Source organism: Gigantopelta aegis, chromosome 11 (assembly GCF_016097555.1).
Source record: "Gigantopelta aegis isolate Gae_Host chromosome 11, Gae_host_genome, whole genome shotgun sequence".
In the NCBI taxonomy this organism is placed as follows: Eukaryota; Metazoa; Mollusca; class Gastropoda; order Neomphalida; family Peltospiridae; genus Gigantopelta; species Gigantopelta aegis.
This window is the reverse complement of record NC_054709.1, coordinates 14,136,891-14,160,608: the sequence shown is the minus strand read 5'-3', so window position 1 is coordinate 14,160,608 and position 23,718 is coordinate 14,136,891. Positions and strand designations below refer to the sequence as shown.

Genomic DNA, 23,718 nt, shown 5'->3' with positions numbered 1-23,718 from the left:
TATTCAGCTGAGAGACAACTGCGTTCTTGCCCCCACTACATATATATTATATATATTCAGCTGAGAGACAACTGCGTTCTTGCCCCTACTATATATATATTATATATATTCAGCTGAGAGACAACTACGGCCTTGCCCCCACTACATATATATATATATATATTCAGCTGAGAGACAACTGCGTTCTTGCCCCCTACTATATATATATTATATATATTCAGCTGAGAGACAACTGCGTTCTTGCCCCCACTATATATATTATATATATTCAGCTGAGAGACAACTGCGTTCTTGCCCCTACTATATATATATATATATATTCAGCTGAGAGACAACTGCGTTCTTGCCCCTACTATATATATATTATATATATTCAGCTGAGAGACAACTGCAGCCTTGCCCCCACTACATATATATTATATATATTCAGCTGAGAGACAACTACGGCCTTGCCCCCACTACATATATATTATATATATTCAGCTGAGAGACAACTGCGGCCTTGCCCCCACTACATATATATTATATATATTCAGCTGAGAGACAACTGCGGCCTTGCCCCCACTACATATATATTATATATATTCAGCTGAGAGACAACTGCGGCCTTGCCCCCACTACATATATATTATATATATTCAGCTGAGAGACAACTGCGTTCTTGCCCCTACTATATATATATTATATATATTCAGCTGAGAGACAACTGCGTTCTTGCCCCCACTACATATATATTATATATATTCAGCTGAGAGACAACTGCGTTCTTGCCCCCACTATATATATATTATATATATTCAGCTGAGAGACAACTGCGTTCTTGCCCCTACTATATATATATTATATATATTCAGCTGAGAGACAACTGCAGCCTTGCCCCCACTATATATATATTATATATATTCAGCTGAGAGACAACTGCGGCCTTGCCCCCACTACATATATATTATATATATTCAGCTGAGAGACAACTGCGTTCTTGCCCCACTACATATATATATTATATATATTCAGCTGAGAGACAACTGCGTTCTTGCCCCTATATATATATATATATATATTCAGCTGAGAGACAACTGCAGCCTTGCCCCCACTATATATATATTATATATATTCAGCTGAGAGACAACTGCGTTCTTGCCCCCACTATATATATATTATATATATTCAGCTGAGAGACAACTGCGTTCTTGCCCCCACTATATATATATTATATATATTCAGCTGAGAGACAACTGCGGCCTTGCCCCGACTATATATATATTATATATATTCAGCTACAATACTATATATATTATATATATTCAGCTGAGAGACAACTGCAGCCTTGCCCCCACTATATATATATTATATATATTCAGCTGAGAGACAACTGCGGCTTGCCCCCACTACATATATATTATATATATTCAGCTGAGAGACAACTTGCCCCCACTACATATATATTATATATATTCAGCTGAGAGACAACTGCAGCCTTGCCCCCACTACATATATATTATATATATTCAGCTGAGAGACAACTGCAGCCTTGCCCCCACTACATATATATTATATATATTCAGCTGAGAGACAACTGCGTTCTTGCCCCTACTACTATATATATATATATATATTCAGCTGAGAGACAACTGCCCTTGCCCCTACTATATATATTATATATATTCAGCTGAGAGACAACTGCGTTCTTGCCCCCACTATATATATATTATATATATTCAGCTGAGAGACAACTGCAGCCTTGCCCCCACTACATATATATTATATATATTCAGCTGAGAGACAACTGCGGCCTTGCCCCCACTACATATATATTATATATATTCAGCTGAGAGACAACTGCGGCCTTGCCCCCACTACATATATATTATATATATTCAGCTGAGAGACAACTGCGTTCTTGCCCCTACTATATATATATTATATATATTCAGCTGAGAGACAACTGCGGCCTTGCCCCTACTATATATATATTATATATATTCAGCTGAGAGACAACTGCGTTCTTGCCCCTACTATATATATATTATATATATTCAGCTGAGAGACAACTGCGTTCTTGCCCCTACTATATATATATTATATATATTCAGCTGAGAGACAACTGCAGCCTTGCCCCCACTATATATATATTATATATATTCAGCTGAGAGACAACTGCGGCCTTGCCCCCCACTACATATATATTATATATATTCAGCTGAGAGACAACTGCAGCCTTGCCCCCACTACATATATATTATATATATTCAGCTGAGACACAACTGCGGCCTTGCCCCCACTACATATATATTATATATATTCAGCTGAGAGACAACTGCGGCCTTGCCCCCACTACATATATATTATATATATTCAGCTGAGAGACAACTGCGTTCTTGCCCCTACTATATATATATTATATATATTCAGCTGAGAGACAACTGCAGCCTTGCCCCTACTATATATATATTATATATATTCAGCTGAGAGACAACTGCGTTCTTGCCCCCACTATATATATATTATATATATTCAGCTGAGAGACAACTGCGTTCTTGCCCCCACTATATATATTATATATATTCAGCTGAGAGACAACTGCGTTCTTGCCCCCTACTATATATATATTATATATATTCAGCTGAGAGACAACTGCAGCCTTGCCCCACTATATATATTATATATATTCAGCTGAGAGACAACTACGGCCTTGCCCCCCTACATATATATATATTATATATATTCAGCTGAGAGACAACTGCGTTCTTGCCCCCACTATATATATATATTATATATATTCAGCTGAGAGACAACTGCGTTCTTGCCCCCACTACTATATATATATTATATATATTCAGCTGAGAGACAACTGCGTTCTTGCCCCTACTATATATATATTATATATATTCAGCTGAGAGACAACTGCGGCCTTGCCCCCACTACATATATATATTATATATATTCAGCTGAGAGACAACTGCGTTCTTGCCCCCACTATATATATATTATATATATTCAGCTGAGAGACAACTGCGGCCTTGCCCCCACTACATATATATATTATATATATTCAGCTGAGAGACAACTGCAGCCTTGCCCCCACTACATATATATTATATATATTCAGCTGAGAGACAACTGCGGCCTTGCCCCCACTACATATATATTATATATATTCAGCTGAGAGACAACTGCGGCCTTGCCCCCACTACATATATATATATATATTCAGCTGAGAGACAACTGCGGCCTTGCCCCTACTACATATATATATTATATATATTCAGCTGAGAGACAACTGCGTTCTTGCCCCTACTATATATATATTATATATATTCAGCTGAGAGACAACTGCGCCTTGCCCCCACTACATATATATTATATATATTCAGCTGAGAGACAACTGCGTTCTTGCCCCACTATATATATATTATATATATTCAGCTGAGAGACAACTGCGTTCTTGCCCCTACTATATATATATTATATATATTCAGCTGAGAGACAACTGCGTTCTTGCCCCTACTACTATATATATTATATATATTCAGCTGAGAGACAACTGCGTTCTTGCCCCTACTATATATATATTATATATATTCAGCTGAGGCACAACGGCAGCCTTGCCCCCACTATATAATATTATATATATTCAGCTGAGAGACAACTACGGCCTTGCCCCTGTTACATATATATATTATATATATTCAGCTGAGAGACAACTGCGTTCTTGCCCCTACTATATATATATTATATATATTCAGCTGAGAGACAACTGCGTTCTTGCCCCTACTATATATATATATTATATACATTCAGTTGAGAGTCAACTGCGTTCTTGCCCCTACTATATATATATTATATATATTCAGCTGAGGCACAACTGCAGCCTTGTCCCCACTATATAATATTATATATATTCAGCTGAGAGACAACTACGGCCTTGCCCCCACTACACATATATTATATATATTCAGCTGAGACACAACGGCAGCCTTGCCCCCAATACATAATATTATATATATTCAGCTGAGACACAACTACGGCCTTGCCCCCACTACATAATATTATATTTATTCAGCTGAGAGACAACTACGGCCTTGCCCCCACTACATATATATTATATATATTCAGCTGAGAGACAACTGCGTTCTTGCCCCTACTATATATATATTATATTTATTCAGCTGAGAAAGAACTGCAGCCTTCCCCCTACTATATATATATTGTATATATTCAGCTGAGAGACAACTGCGTTCTTGCCCCCACTACATATATATATTATATATATTCAGCTGAGAGACAACTGCGTTCTTGCCCCTACTATATATATATTGTATATATTCAGCTGAGAGACAACTACGGCCTTGCACCCGCTACATATATATATTATATATATTCAGCTGAGAGACAACTGCAGCCTTGCCCCCACTACATATATATTATATATATTCAGCTGAGAGACAACTGCGTTCTTGCCCCCACTACATATATATATTATATTTATTCAGCTGAGAGACAACTGCGTTCTTGCCCCTACTATATATATATATTATATATATTCAGCTGAGAGACAACTACGGCCTTGCCCCCGCTACATATATATATTATATATATTCAGCTGAGAGACAACTGCGTTATTGCCCCTACTATATATATATTATATATATTCAGCTGAGAGACAACTGCGTTCTTGCCCCCACTACATATATATTATATATATTCAGCTGAGAGACAACTGCGTTCTTGCCCCGACTATGTATATATTATATATATTCAGCTGAGAGACAACTGCGTTCTTGCCCCTACTATATATATATTATATATATTCAGCTGAGACACAACTACAGCCTTGCCCCCACTACATAATATTATATATATTCAGCTGAGAGACAACTACGGCCTTGCCCCCCCTACATATATATTATATATGTTCAGCTGAGAGACCACTGCGTTCTTGCCCCTACTATATATATATTATATGTATTCAGTTGAGAGACAACTGCAGCCTTGACCCCACTACATAATATTATATATATTCAGCTGAGAGACAACTACGGCCTTGCCCCCACTACATATATATTATATGTATTCAGCTAAGAGACAACTGCAGTCTTGCCCCCACTACATAATATTATATATATTCAGCTGAGAGACAACTGCGTTCTTGCCCCTACTATATATATATTATATATATTCAGCTGAGAGACAACTGCGTTCTTGCCCCTACTATATATATATATTATATACATTCAGTTGAGAGACAACTGCGTTCTTGCCCCTACTATATATATATTATATATATTCAGCTGAGGCACAACTGCAGCCTTGCCCCCACTATATAATATTATATATATTCAGCTGAGAGACAACTACGGCCTTGCCCCCACTACATATATATTATATGTATTCAGCTGAGAGACAACTGCGTTCTTCCCCCGACTATATATATATATTATATATTCAGCTGAGAGACAACTGCGTTCTTGCCCCTACTATATATATATTATATATATTCAGCTGAGACACAACGCCAGCCTTGCCCCCACTACATAATATTATATATATTCAGCTGAGAGAGAACTACGGCCTTGCCCCCACTACATATATATTATATATATTCAGCTGAGACACAACTGCAGCCTTGCCCCTACTACAGATATATTATATATATTCAGCTGAGAGACAACTGCGTTCTTGCCCCCACTACATATATATTATATATATTCAGCTGAGAGACAACTGCGTTCTTGCCCCTACTATATATATATTATATATATTCAGCTGAGAGACAACTGCGTTCTTGCCCCCACTACATATATATTATATATATTCAGCTGAGAGACAACTGCAGCCTTGCCCCCACTACATATATATTATATATATTCAGCTGAGAGACAACTGCGTTCTTGCCCCTACTATATATATATTATATATATTCAGCTGAGAGACAACTGCAGCCTTGCCCCCACTATATAATATTATATATATTCAGCTGAGAGACAACTACGGCCTTGCCCCCACTACATATATATTATATATATTCAGCTGAGAGACAACTGCGTTCTTGCCCCTACTATATATATATTATATATATTCAGCTGAGAGACAACTGCGTTCTTGCCTCCACTACATATATATTATATATATTCAGCTGAGAGACAACTGCGTTCTTGCCCCGACTATAAATATATTATATATATTCAGCTGAGAGACAACTGCGTTCTTGCCCCTACTATATATATATATTATATATATTCAGCTGAGAGACAACTACAGCCTTGCCCCCACTACATAATATTATATATATTCAGCTGAGAGACAACTACGGCCTTGCCCCCACTACATATATATTATATATATTCAGCTGAGAGACAACTGCAGCCTTGCCCCCACTACATATATATTATATATATTCAGCTGAGAGACAACTACAGCCTTGCCCCCACTACATAATATTATATATATTCAGCTGAGAGACAACTACGGCCTTGCCCCCACTACATATATATTATATATATTCAGCTGAGAGACCACTGCGTTCTTGCCCCTACTATATATATATTATATATATTCAGCTGAGAGACAACTGCGTTCTTGCCCCTACTATATATATATTATATATATTCAGCTGAGAGACAACTGCGTTCTTGCCCCCACTATATATATATTATATATATTCAGCTGAGAGACAACTGCGTTCTGCCCCCCCTACTATATATATATTATATATATTCAGCTGAGAGACAACTGCAGCCTTGCCCCCACTACATATATATTATATATATTCAGCTGAGAGACAACTGCGGCCTTGCCCCCACTACATATATATTATATATATTCAGCTGAGAGACCACTGCGTTCTTGCCCCTACTATATATATATTATATATATTCAGCTGAGAGACAACTACGGCCTTGTCCCCGCTACATATATATATTATATATATTCAGCTGAGAGACAATTGCAGCCTTGCCCCCACTACATATATATTATATATATTCAGCTGAGAGACAACTGCGTTCTTGCCCCCACTACATATATATTATATGTATTCATCTGAGAGACGACTGCAGCCTTGCCCCCACTACATAATATTATATATATTCAGCTGAGAGACAACTGCAGCCTTGCCCCCACTACATAATATTATATATATTCAGCTGAGAGACAACTACGGCCTTGCCCCCACTACATATATATTATATATATTCAGCTGAGACACAACTTCAGCCTTGCCCCCACTACATATATATTATATATATTCAGCTGAGACACAACTGCAGCCTTGCCCCTACTACAGATATATTATATATATTCAGCTGAGACACAACTGCAGGCTTGCCCCCACTACAGATATATTATATATATTCAGCTGAGAGACAACTGCGTTCTTGCCCCTACTATATATATATTATATATATTCAGCTGAGAGACAACTGCGCTCTTGCCCCCACTACATATATATTATATATATTCAGCTGAGAGACAACTGCGTTCTTGCCCCGACTATAAATATATTATATATATTCAGCTGAGAGACAACTGCGTTCTTGCCCCTACTATATATATATTATATATATTCAGCTGAGAGACAACTACGGCCTTGCCCCCGCTACATATATATATTATATATATTCAGCTGAGAGACAATTGCAGCCTTGCCCCCACTACATATATATTATATATATTCAGCTGAGAGACAACTGCGTTCTTGCCCCCACTACATATATATATTATATATATTCAGCTGAGAGACAACTGCGTTCTTGCCCCTACTATATATATATATATTATATATATTCAGCTGAGAGACAACTGCGTTCTTGCCCCTACTACATATATATATTATATATATTCAGCTGAGAGACAACTGCGGTTCTTGCCCCCACTACATATATATATTATATATATTCAGCTGAGAGACAACTGCGTTCTTGCCCCTACTATATATATATTATATATATTCAGCTGAGAGACAACTGCGTTCTTGCCCCCACTACATATATATTATATATATTCAGCTGAGAGACAACTGCGTTCTTCCCCCGACTATATATATATATTATATATTCAGCTGAGAGACAACTGCGTTCTTGCCCCTACTATATATATATTATATATATTCAGCTGAGACACAACGGCAGCCTTGCCCCCACTACATAATATTATATATATTCAGCTGAGAGACAACTACGGCCTTGCCCCCACTACATATATATTATATATATTCAGCTGAGACACAACTGCAGCCTTGCCCCTACTACAGATATATTATATATATTCAGCTGAGACACAACTGCAGCCTTGCCCCCACTACAGATATATTATATATATTCAGCTGAGAGACAACTGCGGCCTTGCCCCCACTATATATATATTATATATATTCAGCTGAGAGACAACTGCAGCCTTGCCCCTACTACAGATATATTATATATATTCAGCTGAGACACAACTGCAGCCTTGCCCCCACTACAGATATATTATATATATTCAGCTGAGAGACAACTGCGTTCTTGCCCCTACTATATATATATATTATATATATTCAGCTGAGAGACAACTACAGCCTTGCCCCCACTACATAATATTATATATATTCAGCTGAGAGACAACTACGGCCTTGCCCCCACTACATATATATTATATATATTCAGCTGAGAGACCACTGCGTTCTTGCCCCTACTATATATATATTATATGTATTCAGCTGAGAGACAACTGCGATCTTGCCCCTACTATATATATATTATATATATTCAGATGAGAGACAACTGCGTTCTTGCCCCGAATATATATATTTTATATATATTCAGCTGAGAGACAACTGCGTTCTTGCCCCTACTATATATATAGATATTATATACATTCAGCTGAGAGACAACTGCGTTCTTGCCCCTACTATATATATATATTATATATATTCAGCTGAGACACAACGGCAGCCTTGCCCCCACTACATAATATTATATATATTCAGCTGAGACACAACTACGGCCTTGCCCCCACTACATAATATTATATATATTCAGCTGAGAGACAACTACGGCCTTGCCCCCACTACATATATATTATATATATTCAGCTGAGAGACAACTACGGCCTTGCCCCCACTACATATATATTATATATATTCAGCTGAGAGACAACTGCAGCCTTGCCCCCAGTACATACTATTATATATATTCAGCTGATAGACAACTACGGCCTTGCCCCCACTACATATATATATTGTATATATTCAGCTGAGACACAACTGCGGCCTTGCCCCCACTACAGATATATTATATATATTCAGCTGAGACACAACGGCGGCCTTGCCCCCACTACATAATATTATATATATTCAGCTGAGACACAACTACGGCCTTGCCCCCACTACATATATATATTATATATTCAGCTGAGAGACAACTGTGTTCTTGCCCCTACTAAATATATATTATATATATATTCAGCTGAGAGACAACTACGGCCTTGCCCCCGTTACATATATATATATTATATATATTCAGCTGAGAGACAACTGCGTTCTTGCCCCTACTATATATATATTATATATATTCAGCTGAGAGACAACTGCGTTCTTGCCCCTAATATATATATATTATATATATTCAGCTGAGAGAGAACTGCGTTCTTGCCCCTACTATATATATATATATTATATACATTCAGCTGAGAGACAACTGCGTTCTTGCCCCTACTATATATATATTATATATATTCAGCTGAGACACAACGGCAGCCTTGCCCCCACTACATAATATTATATATATTCAGCTGAGAGACAACTACGGCCTTGCCCCCACTACATATATATTATATATATTCAGCTGAGAGACAACTGCGGCCTTGCCCCCACTACATATATATTATATATATATATATTCAGCTGAGACACAACGGCAGCCTTGCCCCCACTACATAATATTATATATATTCAGCTGAGACACAACTACGGCCTTGCCCCCACTACATAATAGTATATATATTCAGCTGAGAGACAACTGCAGCCTTGCCCCCACTACATAATATTATATATATTCAGCTGAGAGACAACTACGGCCTTGCCCCCACTACATATATATTATATATATTCAGCTGAGAGACAACTGCTGCCTTGCCCCCACTGCATAATATTATATATATTCAGCTGAGAGACAACTACGGCTTGCCCCCACTACATATATATTATATATATTCAGCTGAGACACAACTGCGGCCTTGCCCCCACTACAGATATATTATATATATTCAGCTGAGACACAACGGAGCCTTGCCCCCACTACAGATATATTATATATATTCAGCTGAGACACAACGGTAGATAAAGTTTGTGTTGTTTAAATAAAGTTTGTTTGTTTTGTTTAAAGACTGCAAAGGTCATTGATGTATTAATCATCGGCTATTGGATGTGGCAAAACAAGAATTACAAATAAGTAATATATCCTCCCTCCCCTCCAAAAAAAAAATTAAAAAATTAAATTTGTTTTATTTAACACATTATCAGAGCACATTGATTAATTAATCATCGGCTATTGGAAGTCAACCATTTGGTAATTCTGACACGTAGGCATCAGAGAAAACCCACTACACTTTCCCACAGTCAGGAAAGCACATACCACGGCCTTTGACTAGTTGTGCTACACTGGTTGCAACGAGAAAAAAACCCAATCAGTTGAAAGCATCCACTGAGAAGCACTCAACCGACTGTGCTAAAACCTGCCCCTATAACCAAAACAAAATGAGGTGCCTTCATGGGGATTTTACAAATGGAAGGAAGAAAGCAAAAAAAAAAAAAAAAAAAAAAAGGAAGGGGTTTCTATCTACGGATTGATGGCGGTGTTTGTTCACCGCCGTTGTGCACGGGGTCATTGTTTCACTGAAATCCTAGCGACGTTACGCTCACATTTGATCTATAACCCTGCACTGGGAAATTGTTTACTCGACAAATGTCCCTAAATCAGTTCAGTCACCGGTCTCAATGACGTGGTAGATCTTATGAGTTATTCAACCCAAAACAAACGAAGGAAAAACAATGGCGAAATCGTGAAATATTTCCCCTGACAAGAGCACATGAACCACCCCCTGATAAGGACAAATGGACCACCCTAATAAGGGCACATGGACCATCGCCTGACAAGAGCACATGGACCTCCTCCTGACAAGGGCACATGGACCACCCCCTGACAAGGGCACATGGACCATCCCCTGACAAGGGCACATGGACCATCCCCTGACAAGGGCACATGGATCATCCCCTGACAAGATCACATGGACCTCCTCCTGACAAGGGCACATGGACCACCCCCTGACAAGGGCACATGGACCATCCCCTGACAAGGGCACATGAACCATCCCCTGACAAGGGCACATGGACCACCCCCTGATACGGATACATGGACCACCCCCTGATAAGGACACTTTAGTATAAGTTTGACCTTTTATATGCACCATCCCACAGACAGGTTAGCACATACCACAACATTTGATATACCAGTCGTGGTCCACTGGCTGGAACGAGAAATAGCCCCCAATGGGCCCACCGTCGGGGATCGACCCTAGACCGACCGCGCATCAGGCGAGCGCTTTACCGCTGGGCTACGTCCAGCCATTGTATGTTTATGAGGGCGAACCCTGGGGAACAATTTGACTAGTTTCCATCGTATTCTCCCCTGTCACGCAGGCCAATTTATTTTAGGGGTAAAAACTTTACATGTTCTGCATGTGCTGTTAAACTGATTTCTTGTTCTAACCAGTGCATCACGACTGATACATGTATATCAAAAGCCGTGGTGTGTGCTATCCTGTTTGCGGGTTTTGTTTTATTTAACGACGCCACTAGAGCACATTGATTTTTTTATCTTATCATCGGCTATTGGACGTCAAACATATGGTCATTCTGACACTGTTTTTTAGAGGAAACCCGCTGTCGCCACATAGGCTACTCTTTTACGACAGGCAGCAAGGGATCTTTTATTTGCGCTTCCCACAGGCAGGATAGCACAAACCATGGCCTTTGTTGAACCAATTATGGATCACTGGTCGGTGCAAGTGGTTCACACCTACCCATTGAGCCTTGCGAAGCACTCACTCAGGGTTTGGAGTCGATATCTGGATTAACAATCCCATGCCTCGACTGGAATCCGAACCCAGTACCTACCAGCCTGTAGACCGATGGCCTAACCACAACGCCACCGAGGTGTTGCGTCAATGTTACCCGACACAAATTTGTCACCAGTGACTAGTCAACCGAGTGACCTAGCTATAGAGCGCAGGGCCTCATCACAGTATCAAGTGTGCGTGCACTAGTCAAGGTTGGAGGCGAAGTGTCAAATATAGTGAAGGAAATGAAAGAAATGTTTAAGTTAACGACGCACTCAACACATTTTATTTACGGTTATATGGTGTCAGACATATGGTTAAGGGCTACACAGATATTGACAGAGGAAACCTGCTGTTGCCACTTCATGGGGTACTCTTTTCCATTAGCAGCAAGGGATCATTTATATGCACCATCCCACAGACATGATAGTACATACCATGGCATTTGTTACACCAGTTGTGGAGCACTGGCTCAAATATAGTGATGGAAAGAAATAAGGGTACGTATTATAAATACTAACAGTAAACTTCAGCAGCTAAAATTATCTACCGTCGTGCTAGGTAGTTCATTAAAGTAGCAGGCTCTGGTTTTCAAACATTAAAGGTGTTGTTGTTGGGGTTTTTTTGTTTGTTTTTGTTTGTTTTTGTTTTTACAATTATAGCTGTTTTTTTATAATTGAAAACAAATACGAATACAAAAACAGATAAACAAATAAATAAATAAGTTATTTGGAAGGATGAATCTATCTGCAGAAAGAGAAGAAACCCGCTTACCCTGTCCAGGCAAAGTCTCCCCAGGTTTTCATCCAATCCGCTGACAGCTTCTTCTCTTCGTCTGTTTCGTTAGAATTCAAAATGTAACCGAGGATGAACTGAAGTTCCTCGGTGTGGCCCGCCCCCACGTAACTAGGGAAACGAGCGTGCGATGGCCTGTACGTGAACTGATAGACGAAAACTTTCCCCCTTTTCGAGTAACACATTCCAGTCTTAAATATCTTGCTGTTCATAACATCTCCTAAAGCGTCCAAATAGGATCTTCGGAAGTCGCCATGATTTACCTCCTTTGGATAATACTTTGATGAGATCATTGCTGCTAATGTTGGTTCAACAATTTTTGGTATTGGCTTTTTAAGTGCTAAGGATGAGATGCTGGATGTATATTTGTCAAAATCCGACTGACTCATTCCAGGACCAGTGAAAAAGTTTTGTATATTGTTAGCAATATTCGTCCCTTCGTCTGCGTTTCCACCAATGATGTAGTCTACAGCGGTAAAGTGTGTGGATTTCAATATGGTGATTGGGTCACGTGGTATGAAATGGTTGTCAACCGTTGGCGTAAATGCTCCGTCAGAGTACTGGTCGTGTCTGATGAGATCTGAAACTGGAACTTTCCTCAGACAGGACACGACCTTCTCCGACGAGACCTCGTCTTTCATCACATACGGACAGTTGAGCATCATCGCCAAATGTCTGACCCTCTTTCTAACATCTGTGTTCAACAGAGCCGGTGAGGCTATTGCCCCGCCCAGAGATATAGCTCGTGCGAACAGACCACGTGACATCGGACTCAGAATGTGTAGTCCGACGCTGTAAGCACCGGATTCATGCCCGAAAATCGTCACCTTCTTTCTATCTCCCCCAAATCCGTGGATGTTGTCTTGTATCCACTGCAGAGCCAACCTTTGATCTAACAAACCCCAGTTACCGGGGGCAGCCGAGTCTTCTGTTGACAGAAAACCTAGAACCCCGATACGGAAGTTCATCGTAACGACAATCACGCTTCCATATACCGCTAAAACACTGCCATCGAAGAGTGTCCCGGATCCCATTTGGAAACCCCCGCCGTGTAGAAACACTACGACAGGCCAAGAACCGAAAAGGGGTTTTCTTTTTGTCCCTGGCACAAAGATATTTAGATACAGACAGTCTTCGTTCGTTTCCGTAATTTCGAAGCCTGGCCCGAACGCGTTCGAGACTCCGTCCTTGGTCTGGGGACAGGAAGGTTTCGATTGAGTCACGTTGATGACACCAGTGGAATTCCAGCTGTCGGGTGATTCCGGAGGCTTGAATCTGAGCATCTCCGTGGGAGGTTTTGCGTATGGAATGCCCAGAAAGACAGACATGTGGACGTGATTGACATTCTTGGCGAATCCTCGAACTGGTCCTTTTGTTGTCATTACAGTGGGTTTGTGACTTAGAACAGACACAACGCAAAGAGTCTGAATTGCCACAGCATAGTTAAGCATGGAATACATTTTTATAATCTTTATTCTTCTTCTAGATTAGTCTTAAGGCATCGTCTGTGTTGAGTTGCTGGAATGTAGAGCATATGAACAATATTTTGAAGTTTACTTAAGTCTGATTTACAGCTGTTATCTGAAAGCAGAAGACAAAAACATAAATTATGCTTAAAAGAAACGAAATGAATGAATGTTTAACGACATTCAAGCAAAAAAAAAAGAAAGAAAAGAAAGAAAGAAAAGAAAGAAAGAAAAAAGAAGACATCAGCTATTGGATGTGAGAAAAGGTAAGTATATGGAATTATTATTATTTGAGTACTATCTCAGTGTAACAAAGGGAAAGATCGTTCAATGACAAACCCTATTGTACTGATTAAAGCGACAGATCCTGGTTTAGTCTGGAGGAATGACCACTTGGGAGTACTATCTCAGTGTAACAAAGGGAAAGATCGTTCAATGACAAACCCTATTGTACTGATTAAAGCGACAGATCCTGGTTTAGTCTGGAGGAATTACCACTTGGGAGTACTATCTCAGTGTAACAAAGGGAAAGATCGTTCAATGACAAACCCTATTGTACTGATTAAAGCGACAGATCCTGGTTTAGTCTGGAGGAATTACCACTTGGGAGTACTATCTCAGTGTAACAAAGGGAAAGATCGTTCAATGACAAACCCTATTGTACTGATTAAAGCGACAGATCCTGGTTTAGTCTGGAGGAATTACCATTTGGGAGTACTATCTCAGTGTAACAAAGGGAAAGATCAGATCGTTCAATGACAAACCCTATTGTACTGATTAAAGCGACAGATCCTGGTTTAGTCTGGAGGAATTACCACTTGGGTGTACACCATTTGATGCACAGTTGTTCTTTGCGGATTCTGACTCTGTAGTGGGTCTATATCTATATTGCTGTGGGTGCCATCCGGGCACCCTTCAGGAATTTTAAAAATCCAAGATGGCGACAACTAGACCAGTTTTTAAACACTAAGGCATATTTTTCATAATTTGTTTCAGGTGATCCTGATGTTTCTAATACCACTAAAAGCATTATTCTATGTTTTTAAAAAAACGTCCTAGCTCTGAGACGTAAAACTTATGGATACGGGCTGTAATCTACTTATCGGATATTTCCCCGATTCAGCGTCACAGACTCTTGTTTCACGGACGTCCGAACCACATTGTTAACAACTACGATACATTATTAACCTACCTTTAATAATTACCGTTACATCCCCCCCCCCCCCCTCCGCCATTTTGCCCAGGCAGAAATCGTGGAAAAAACCTTACAATGGCATAGATTCCACATGCTAGATGATAACCACATTTTGTTTTGTTTAACGACACCACTGGAGCACATTGCATAATTAATCATCGGCTATTGGATGTCAAACATTTGGTAATTCTGACTCGTAGTCGTCAGAGGAAACCCGGTACATTTTTCCTAATGCAGCAAAGGATTTTTTATATGCACTTTCCCCACAGCCCCTGCGCGTGCTGTAACCTCACCGTGGTGCAGGGGTGTAACATTTTCTTTGAGAATGGCCAATACAGCACAAAATTGAAGTTTTGAGTAAAATTCAGTATCCATAAAATTCTGTGATATTTGTGTTTTTGCACAGTCCTTTACACTGTTCTCGCTTAAACCTTGAATTTTTATATTGATGTTGATCATCACTTTATTTATTTGCATTACCATAGTTTGACACCCAATAGCCGATGTATTTTTCGTGCTGGGGTGTCGTTAAACATTCATTCATTCCCCACAGAATTCGACTTCGCTCAGATCTTCTAAGACAAAAAGCATGTAATTTTTAGTCGGTTGCCATTTGACTTTTTTTTTTTTATGGAAAACTCTCTATGAGGGGTGGAAGGATGTAACGGAATCTAACAACGTCATGACATGCGTCATGGTATAACGCGATAGTGATGACATCATGTTAATTACGTCACATACTTCGGATGCTTCGACCCCTCTTAAAGACTAATCCATAAACAAGTAAAATGGCAGACGACGAAAAATTACCTGCTTTTTGTCCTAGAAGATCTCAGCGAAGTCAATATAGGTGGCATGGGTACAATTTGATACGTGGTATATGTATGGTCATCATAATAGTTTTTCATGATTTTTGTCTGAACAAAATGTGAGGAAAATATATAAGTAACTCAAGATAGGAAAGTAATTTATTATAGTTGTTAATAATACAGGGCGCACATTAAGTCAGTACTTTTTTAATGTGCAGAGTGTGTTGCTTCCCTCTATTTAGATTTATTTTGTTAATAATGATGCAAGTACTTCAATCGGGATTTAGTGAGTATGGTAGGTTATACATTTTAGTTTTGTGTTGCAATTTGCTGCACTATTTCGGTTCGGACTAAGTTGTTAACAAAAAAAAAAACCCCCAAAACCCCCCAACAACAACAACAACAACAACAACAAAAAACAAAAAAAACAACAAACAACGTGGTTCGGAATTTAGATATATAGAGAATACTACATGAGTGGCCGTTAGATTACGTGTATCTTACAACTCGTTGTTTAAAAATGTATTTAACGAGCGAAAGCGAGTTGGATACGTTTTTAAACAACGAGTTGTAAGATAAATGGTATCTAACGGACACGACTGTAGTATTCTATTTCTTACATATCTTCAGAAAACAGTTTAAAAATAAATAAATGAAACGTCTTTTCCAAATAAAACCTATGTACGGCCATAGCGCTTATAGTTAACGTGTACATCACAGAGTAGTCAATTTCAGGTTAACCTGTACGTCACAGAGTGATCGATTCGACCGTGCTTTTTGTTTTCATTGTATATATGGCATTGGTGACCAGGAGAAACAAAATGTTATGTCATTCACAGACGCTGGTACAACTTTAATTTTAAAAAACCCCAGTTAGCAGCAGACATGGTACATAAGTCCAACCTGCTAGCAATGGCACAGGACAGTACAATCCACCCTGTTAATTTTTTTTATTTGTATTCTAGAAAGGGATAAAAACAAGATAAAATCAATCACAGATTAAAATACCGAGCACGCTTGTAAAACATGTATACATTTTTGAAATTTCTAAAACAAAAACACCAAAAAATAAAATTAACATTATTATATATAATATATAAACAAAGCCAGGGAGCAAAGGGGTGGGGGTGGGGGATAGTTTTACTGCCAGATAAATCAACCCCCTTAAAGCTGACCCTTACACACACTTTCATACAACACCACCAACATCACAACACCTACACCTAAAAATATAAATTAAAATACAAAAAAAGAAACTAAAGATAATAAAAATAATTTTGCTACATATATTTCATTTTATTTATATAAAAATATATTAAAATTAATATATACAAGTATTAAAATTAACATTAACTTTAGGAGCCGGTAGAAAATGTTAAAAACACGCGGCATAGACGGCCAAGCGCTTTATATAACAAAAGGAACAGCCGGCGAGACACGACGACCAACAAAGAGGCGGCGGGTAATAAAGATGGCGGCGACCAGCGAGGTTAAAACAGTGTCGGCCCGGGACTAGACCGACAACGCCACAAAACCCTACCCCGACTACCCCAGCCAAGACAGGAAATCAAGCTGGAAGGCGAGTGGACCCGTACCGAGGGAGGAGATCCTTTTCCGCGCCGAGTTGAAGGACGAGAGACAATATTGTTGTTCATGACTGACAAAAACCTGGAGTTGTTGTGTGAGGCTGATGTGATATTTTCAGATGGGACATTTTCCTCAGCACCCAAGCTTTTTGATCAATTATATACTATCCATGCCGAATCTCACGGACATAATTATGTTCCCCCCTTGTGTATTCTCTTCTCTCCAACCACACAGAAGAAACATACGTACGGACTTTCCAATACATCCAAGAGACTTGCCATGGCCTAGGTTTTCATTTCGCTCCAAGGACGTTTCAGATGGACTTTGAAAGATCTTCTCACAACGCTGTACGCACTGTATTCCCCACCACACGATTGAGAGGCTTTTTTCCCCCATTACACTCAGTGTATTTGGCGTCGTACGCAAACAGTAGGACTAGCATCAGAATATATTGAAAACGATGATGTACAAAAGGTGATATGGCGTTCTTCAGCCCTTCCGATGGTTCCGCTGGACAAAGTTGAGGACGTTTGGACTGAAAAAATTGCCGACAGTCCCCAGGATGAAAAGGTAACATTACTGATGGACTATATCACTAACACCTGGATAGAAAGGCCATGGACTCCAAAAATGTGGAACCACTTTGGCAATGACAGCCACCGGACAAATAACCATTTTAAAGGATGAGACCATGAAATAAATCAAATCGCCCAGAAGAGTCATCCGAACATATTTGAGGTGGTAGGTCTAGTGAAACGTGAGCAGTCTACAGTGGAAGTTAAACTACAGCTGTTAGATGGTCACTGGCGAGTTCCGGAACGAAAACGAAAATACCGCACTATCGATGCCAGAATCCGGTCTCTGAAAGACGAGTTGATCAGCCACAACATCACAGACATGGAGTACACTGATCACATCGGAAAACGTTTCCATTTCAACTGAAAGCTGCGAGAATCAACGGAAAATGTTTTGCGTTCAAAATGAATCGTGTAACTGAATTATGGAAAGAATTAATATGTTACTGAAGTTTGAATAGTGTTATGCTACTTTAAATTTAAATTAAGTTTGTTGTATTAACATATAAAGAAATTAACGGACAGATATAGATACAGACAGACAGACACACAGCCAGACGACGGACGGACAAACAGATTTACACCAGAGCCGTTAAAACTTATATTATTGTATATCATTTTAAAACTTTATTTTATTTTATTTAATTGTAATACCCACAACATAACCAGTGAAACGATTCTTAGTGCTAATAACTGCACTGTGGTACAGAATTATTATCCTGTTCAATTATTTAGACCCAAAGTTTTTTGCAAATGTTACGTTTATTTCCTATTCGATATTTGTTTTCTTTGCATTTACATGAAAACAAACCCAAACCCCGACAGGTTTTATATACAAATCATCATATAAAATGCACGAAGTTGACTTAATTCCACTTTTTAAAAATCTCTGTGTCTTTTGAATGCACGTTATTTCGCCTATAAATAACTAAGGTCATTTGCATATCAAAACATTGGGATCTGAGGCTACGTGAAGGCCATTATAGCTTGTTTCACTAAATCAAGGTTATTATTGTTTTGCAGTGTGTAACAGCATTGTCTAATCTTTCCGTTAAACATAGATGTAAACAAACAGAACATGTAACCCTTTCTTGTAGGTGCATTATATTTAATACATTTAGCTAATGTATTATGTATTTTTATTTTATTATATCAATTATATATTAGCATACCATACCTAACCTAACACAACTGAGGTGTAGCACAGTAATAAACACAAATCACCTCACACACCGCAGGAATGTGCTTTCCAAATTTATAAATAAATTTAATGCAGGGCCGGACCCCGAAGACCAGGGGGGGGGGGGGATAAAATGTCAAAGGCCACCAACATCAAATAATAATAAAATGTTATTTAATTTGCCTCTAAATTGGGAACTCATACGTATATATATATATATAGTATTTAGGGTGGTGCTAGGGGCTGGGGTTTGGGGGTGGGGTGTTACATTTGTAATGCGAAAAACCAAAGGGCTATTGTTCGGACTCGTATGGGTTCAACCACTTTTTCATCCCGCAGACACAGCCCTGAATGTTCCAAATACGATAGCATTGCTTGGTCAATAACATCATTATTTCGATCTATGACTGCACGTGCTATTGTAGCAATGTGTAAACCACGTAAAATACAAGTTAGGTAGGGTATATACATTCATTGAAAATGTATTAGTCGACATTCTTGTTATTGTTATTTGAGGAAAAATATGGGTAAATCGAAAAACACTTCAGTTGATGTAAAATCGTGTATTAAGAACGTTTTCGATTATTTCGAAGATGGATATCAGCGCGGTAGACCTAGGTATGCTTCTTATCGAATTGTCGATCGAGTTTCCGCTGCACTTAAAGTTTCGGTTTCAACAGTAAAAAGAACTGTGAACAATCTAAGCTCTACGAATCCAAGCACAGAAATCACTGTTAAAAAACGCGACCGAAAACTCATCGATTTATTTGATAAAGATGTTATTAGACGACGAGTATACAGATTTTATAGAGAGGGCGAATTACCTACATTACATAAGATTAACGTGGCTTTAAGGGAGGAATGTGGAATCAACATATCCATATCAACTTTACGAAGAACACTCCATGACCTCGATTTTAAATACTAACATATGTCTACAACCGGAAAAGTGATTTTTGAGGACGCCAATATATCAGACAGGAGACTGTCCTATCTCCATGAAATATCCAGTTTACGAGAACAGGGGTATTTAATAGTGTATCAAGATGAGACCTGGGTGAATGTCAACCACACAACATCCCACCACTGGACAGATATCCACCCGGGCACAAGTACCGCCAATCACCTGCCGAAATCAGACGCTGCTGATCGAGTTCCTAAACTCTGTTTGGTGACTGGGAAGGAAAAAAGACTTACTATTTGTCATGCTGGCTATGATAAATATGGATTGATAGATGGCTGTGAATTGATCTTTGAGGCTAAAAAAACAGACGGAGACTATCATGGTGAGATGAATCATGACAATTTCATCAAATGGTTTGAAGAACAACTTATGCCTTCTCTACCAGAACCTTCTGTTATCGTCATGGATAACGCAAGCTACCACAACAAATTAACTGAGATTACACGATGTCCTGCACTAAACGCTAAAAAGGAAGAAATTCAGTCGTGGCTACGAAACAAAAATATACCTTTTGAGAGTAACATGACAAAGCCAGTTCTTTATGAACTTGTGAAAAGTAACAAATGTGCAAAGCAATTTGTTACTGATGATATTGCTGAACGCCATGGGCACTTGTGTCTAAGACAGCCGCCAAGACATTCTGAACTCAATCCGATAGAACTGATCCTAAGTCAAGTCAAAGGGCACATAGCTCGTCATAATGATGGTAAAATGACCACGGTGCGGAGAGAACTTGCACATGCATTGAACTCTGTCACACCTACACACTTCTCTGACGCAGTTAAACATGTAATAAAGATCGAAGAAGATTTTAGAAAACAAAATAGTTTTATAAGAAATAAAATACCCCCTGTGATAGTCCCCCTTAACGAAGATAGTGATGAAGAAATGAGTTCGTCGACTGATTAAGTTATTTCTCCATACCCATCAGGAGTATTACTTTAATGTCTGCATGAACTCTTTAACACCAAAAACAATTTATTTCCATATCATTCACTATCAAACATCCTAAAAACCTATAAACTAATCGACTAGAAATGCATATAGACTACACATACATACGAGAGAAATGTTTATTTAACGACACCCTCAACGCATTTGATATACGTTTATGTGGCTCAGACAAAACGGTTAAGGAGCATTATGACAGTGAGAAAGAAACTCGCTACCGCCACATGGGCCACTGTTTCCGATAAGCAATTTTGATAAGCAATAAGGGACGTTGTATATGCACCACCCCATAGACAGGATAGCACATACCACAGCCTTTATACATCAGTTGTGGTGCACAGGCTGGAACTAGACACAACCCAATGGGTCCACCATGTGGGATCGATCAGTCGACATACCATGAGCGAACGCTTTACCTCTGAGCTACGTCCCGCTCCATATACAAAAGAAGCCTTAAGTGGGGTTGGGGTTGTGCAGAGGGTCACACCTCCACCAATCGCATGCATACCATATTCTTCTCTCTCTCTCTCTCTCCCTATAACCATATAACCATAGATTAAAATATGTTGAGTGCGTCGTTACATAAATGACGTCTCTCTCTCTCTCTCTCTCTCTCTCTCTCTCTCTCTCTCTCTCTCTCTCTCTCTCTCTCTCTCTCTCTCTCTCTCCCTTCAGCGCGCGCGCTTGTGTATTCCACAATATAATTATAATATTTGATACATTTTTTTTTTTCAAACTGAGGTTTTGTCACTTGAACTCCCCACCTGAATCCGCGCCTGCTTCATGTTTACAGATATTTTCTTAAATATAGGTCATACTACGATTTGTGCGGATAGGACAATAGAACCGAACATTAGTTTGAAATGCACTATAGAATGATGCTTTTGATATGCAAATGACCTTAGTTATTTATAGGAGAAATAACGTGCATTCAAAAGACACAGAGATTTTTAAAAAGTGGAATTAAGTTAACTTCGTGCATTTTATATGATGATTTGTATATAAAACCTGTCGGGGTTTGGGTTTATTTTCATGTAAATGCAAAGAAAACAAATATCGAATAGGAAATAAACGTAACATTTGCAAAAAACTTTGGGTTTAAATAATTGAACAGGATAATAGTTCGTTGTTACCTTTTGTAGCACACACTGTCAACCAGGTAAAAGGGCAATTAACGAGTATCAGACGCAGATAGATCCTAATTAGTACATATCAACAAGTCCCGCGCCGTAGGATTCATTTAGGCCCATTAATACATTAATACATATATTTTTTTTTTGGTAAATAATCCGACGCACTTTATTTTTGGCGCCCATCAAAATTGCTCAAATCACCTTCAACCTTTTCGGCCGAGCACTATAGGGACATTGATACTTGTTCTTGTTCCAATACTATTATTCATTGCACCCCCCCCCCCCCCCCCCCAAAAAAAAAAAAAAAAAAAACAAACAAAAACAACAACAACAAACCCAACAACAACAAACAACCCAAAAAAAACCCCCAAAAACAAACAAAAACAACAACAATCCAAAACACTTTTATTTAGTATGTACAGTTGTTATGGTTGCATAGTACCAAAGAAGAGAGGTCCGTATCAAAGTTCGAGGTGCACCGTGAAATATTTACGGAGTAAAATCAGCTGTGGGTGTGTGTGACGGAACATGCTCTTAATTTTGTTTTCGCCTGTGGCGATATTAATTGTTTTAGAGCGCCGTGTGCAGTTCCAATATGCACTTAAGCCCAGGTGGGCACCTTGTTACGTAATACCTCCGCGCGACGGTCGTCGAGCTTTTTCTAATACACACCCAGTCGAGGTGTGGAGGCCATATGGCCAGTAGTTACGTAATACCTCCGCTAGTTCGGTACGTTCGGGGTATTGCTGGCGAACTAGGCGTCAGCAAGTCTGGCGATCTAAGAAAAATATGCCGGCTTGGTCTCTGTGGAAATATCACTTGTAGGTATTCGGTGCCGCGATGTATCCCCAGGCGATATTCGGCTTTTATGATAATTAGCTAGGGTTTTAGAGATATCGGAGAGAACCATAGGAAGGCTCCCAGGGACCGTTGTCCGTCCGGACTGGTAAATATTTTATTTCTGCTCTGT

The 23,718-nt window shown here is 39.1% G+C and overlaps 1 protein-coding gene across 1 annotated transcript in view; it reads right to left on the bottom strand.

Annotated features, from left to right (window-relative positions):
• Positions 1 to 14,465, bottom strand: part of LOC121385034 (acetylcholinesterase-like) — a 28,874-nt gene extending 14,409 nt beyond the window's left edge. The window contains exon 1 of the mRNA XM_041515570.1: positions 12,868 to 14,465. Within this exon, the coding sequence (XP_041371504.1) occupies positions 12,868 to 14,348 (1,481 nt within the window). The 5' untranslated portion in view covers positions 14,349 to 14,465. The remainder of the gene's footprint in view (positions 1 to 12,867) is intronic.
• Between the last annotated feature and the right edge of the window lie 9,253 nt (positions 14,466 to 23,718).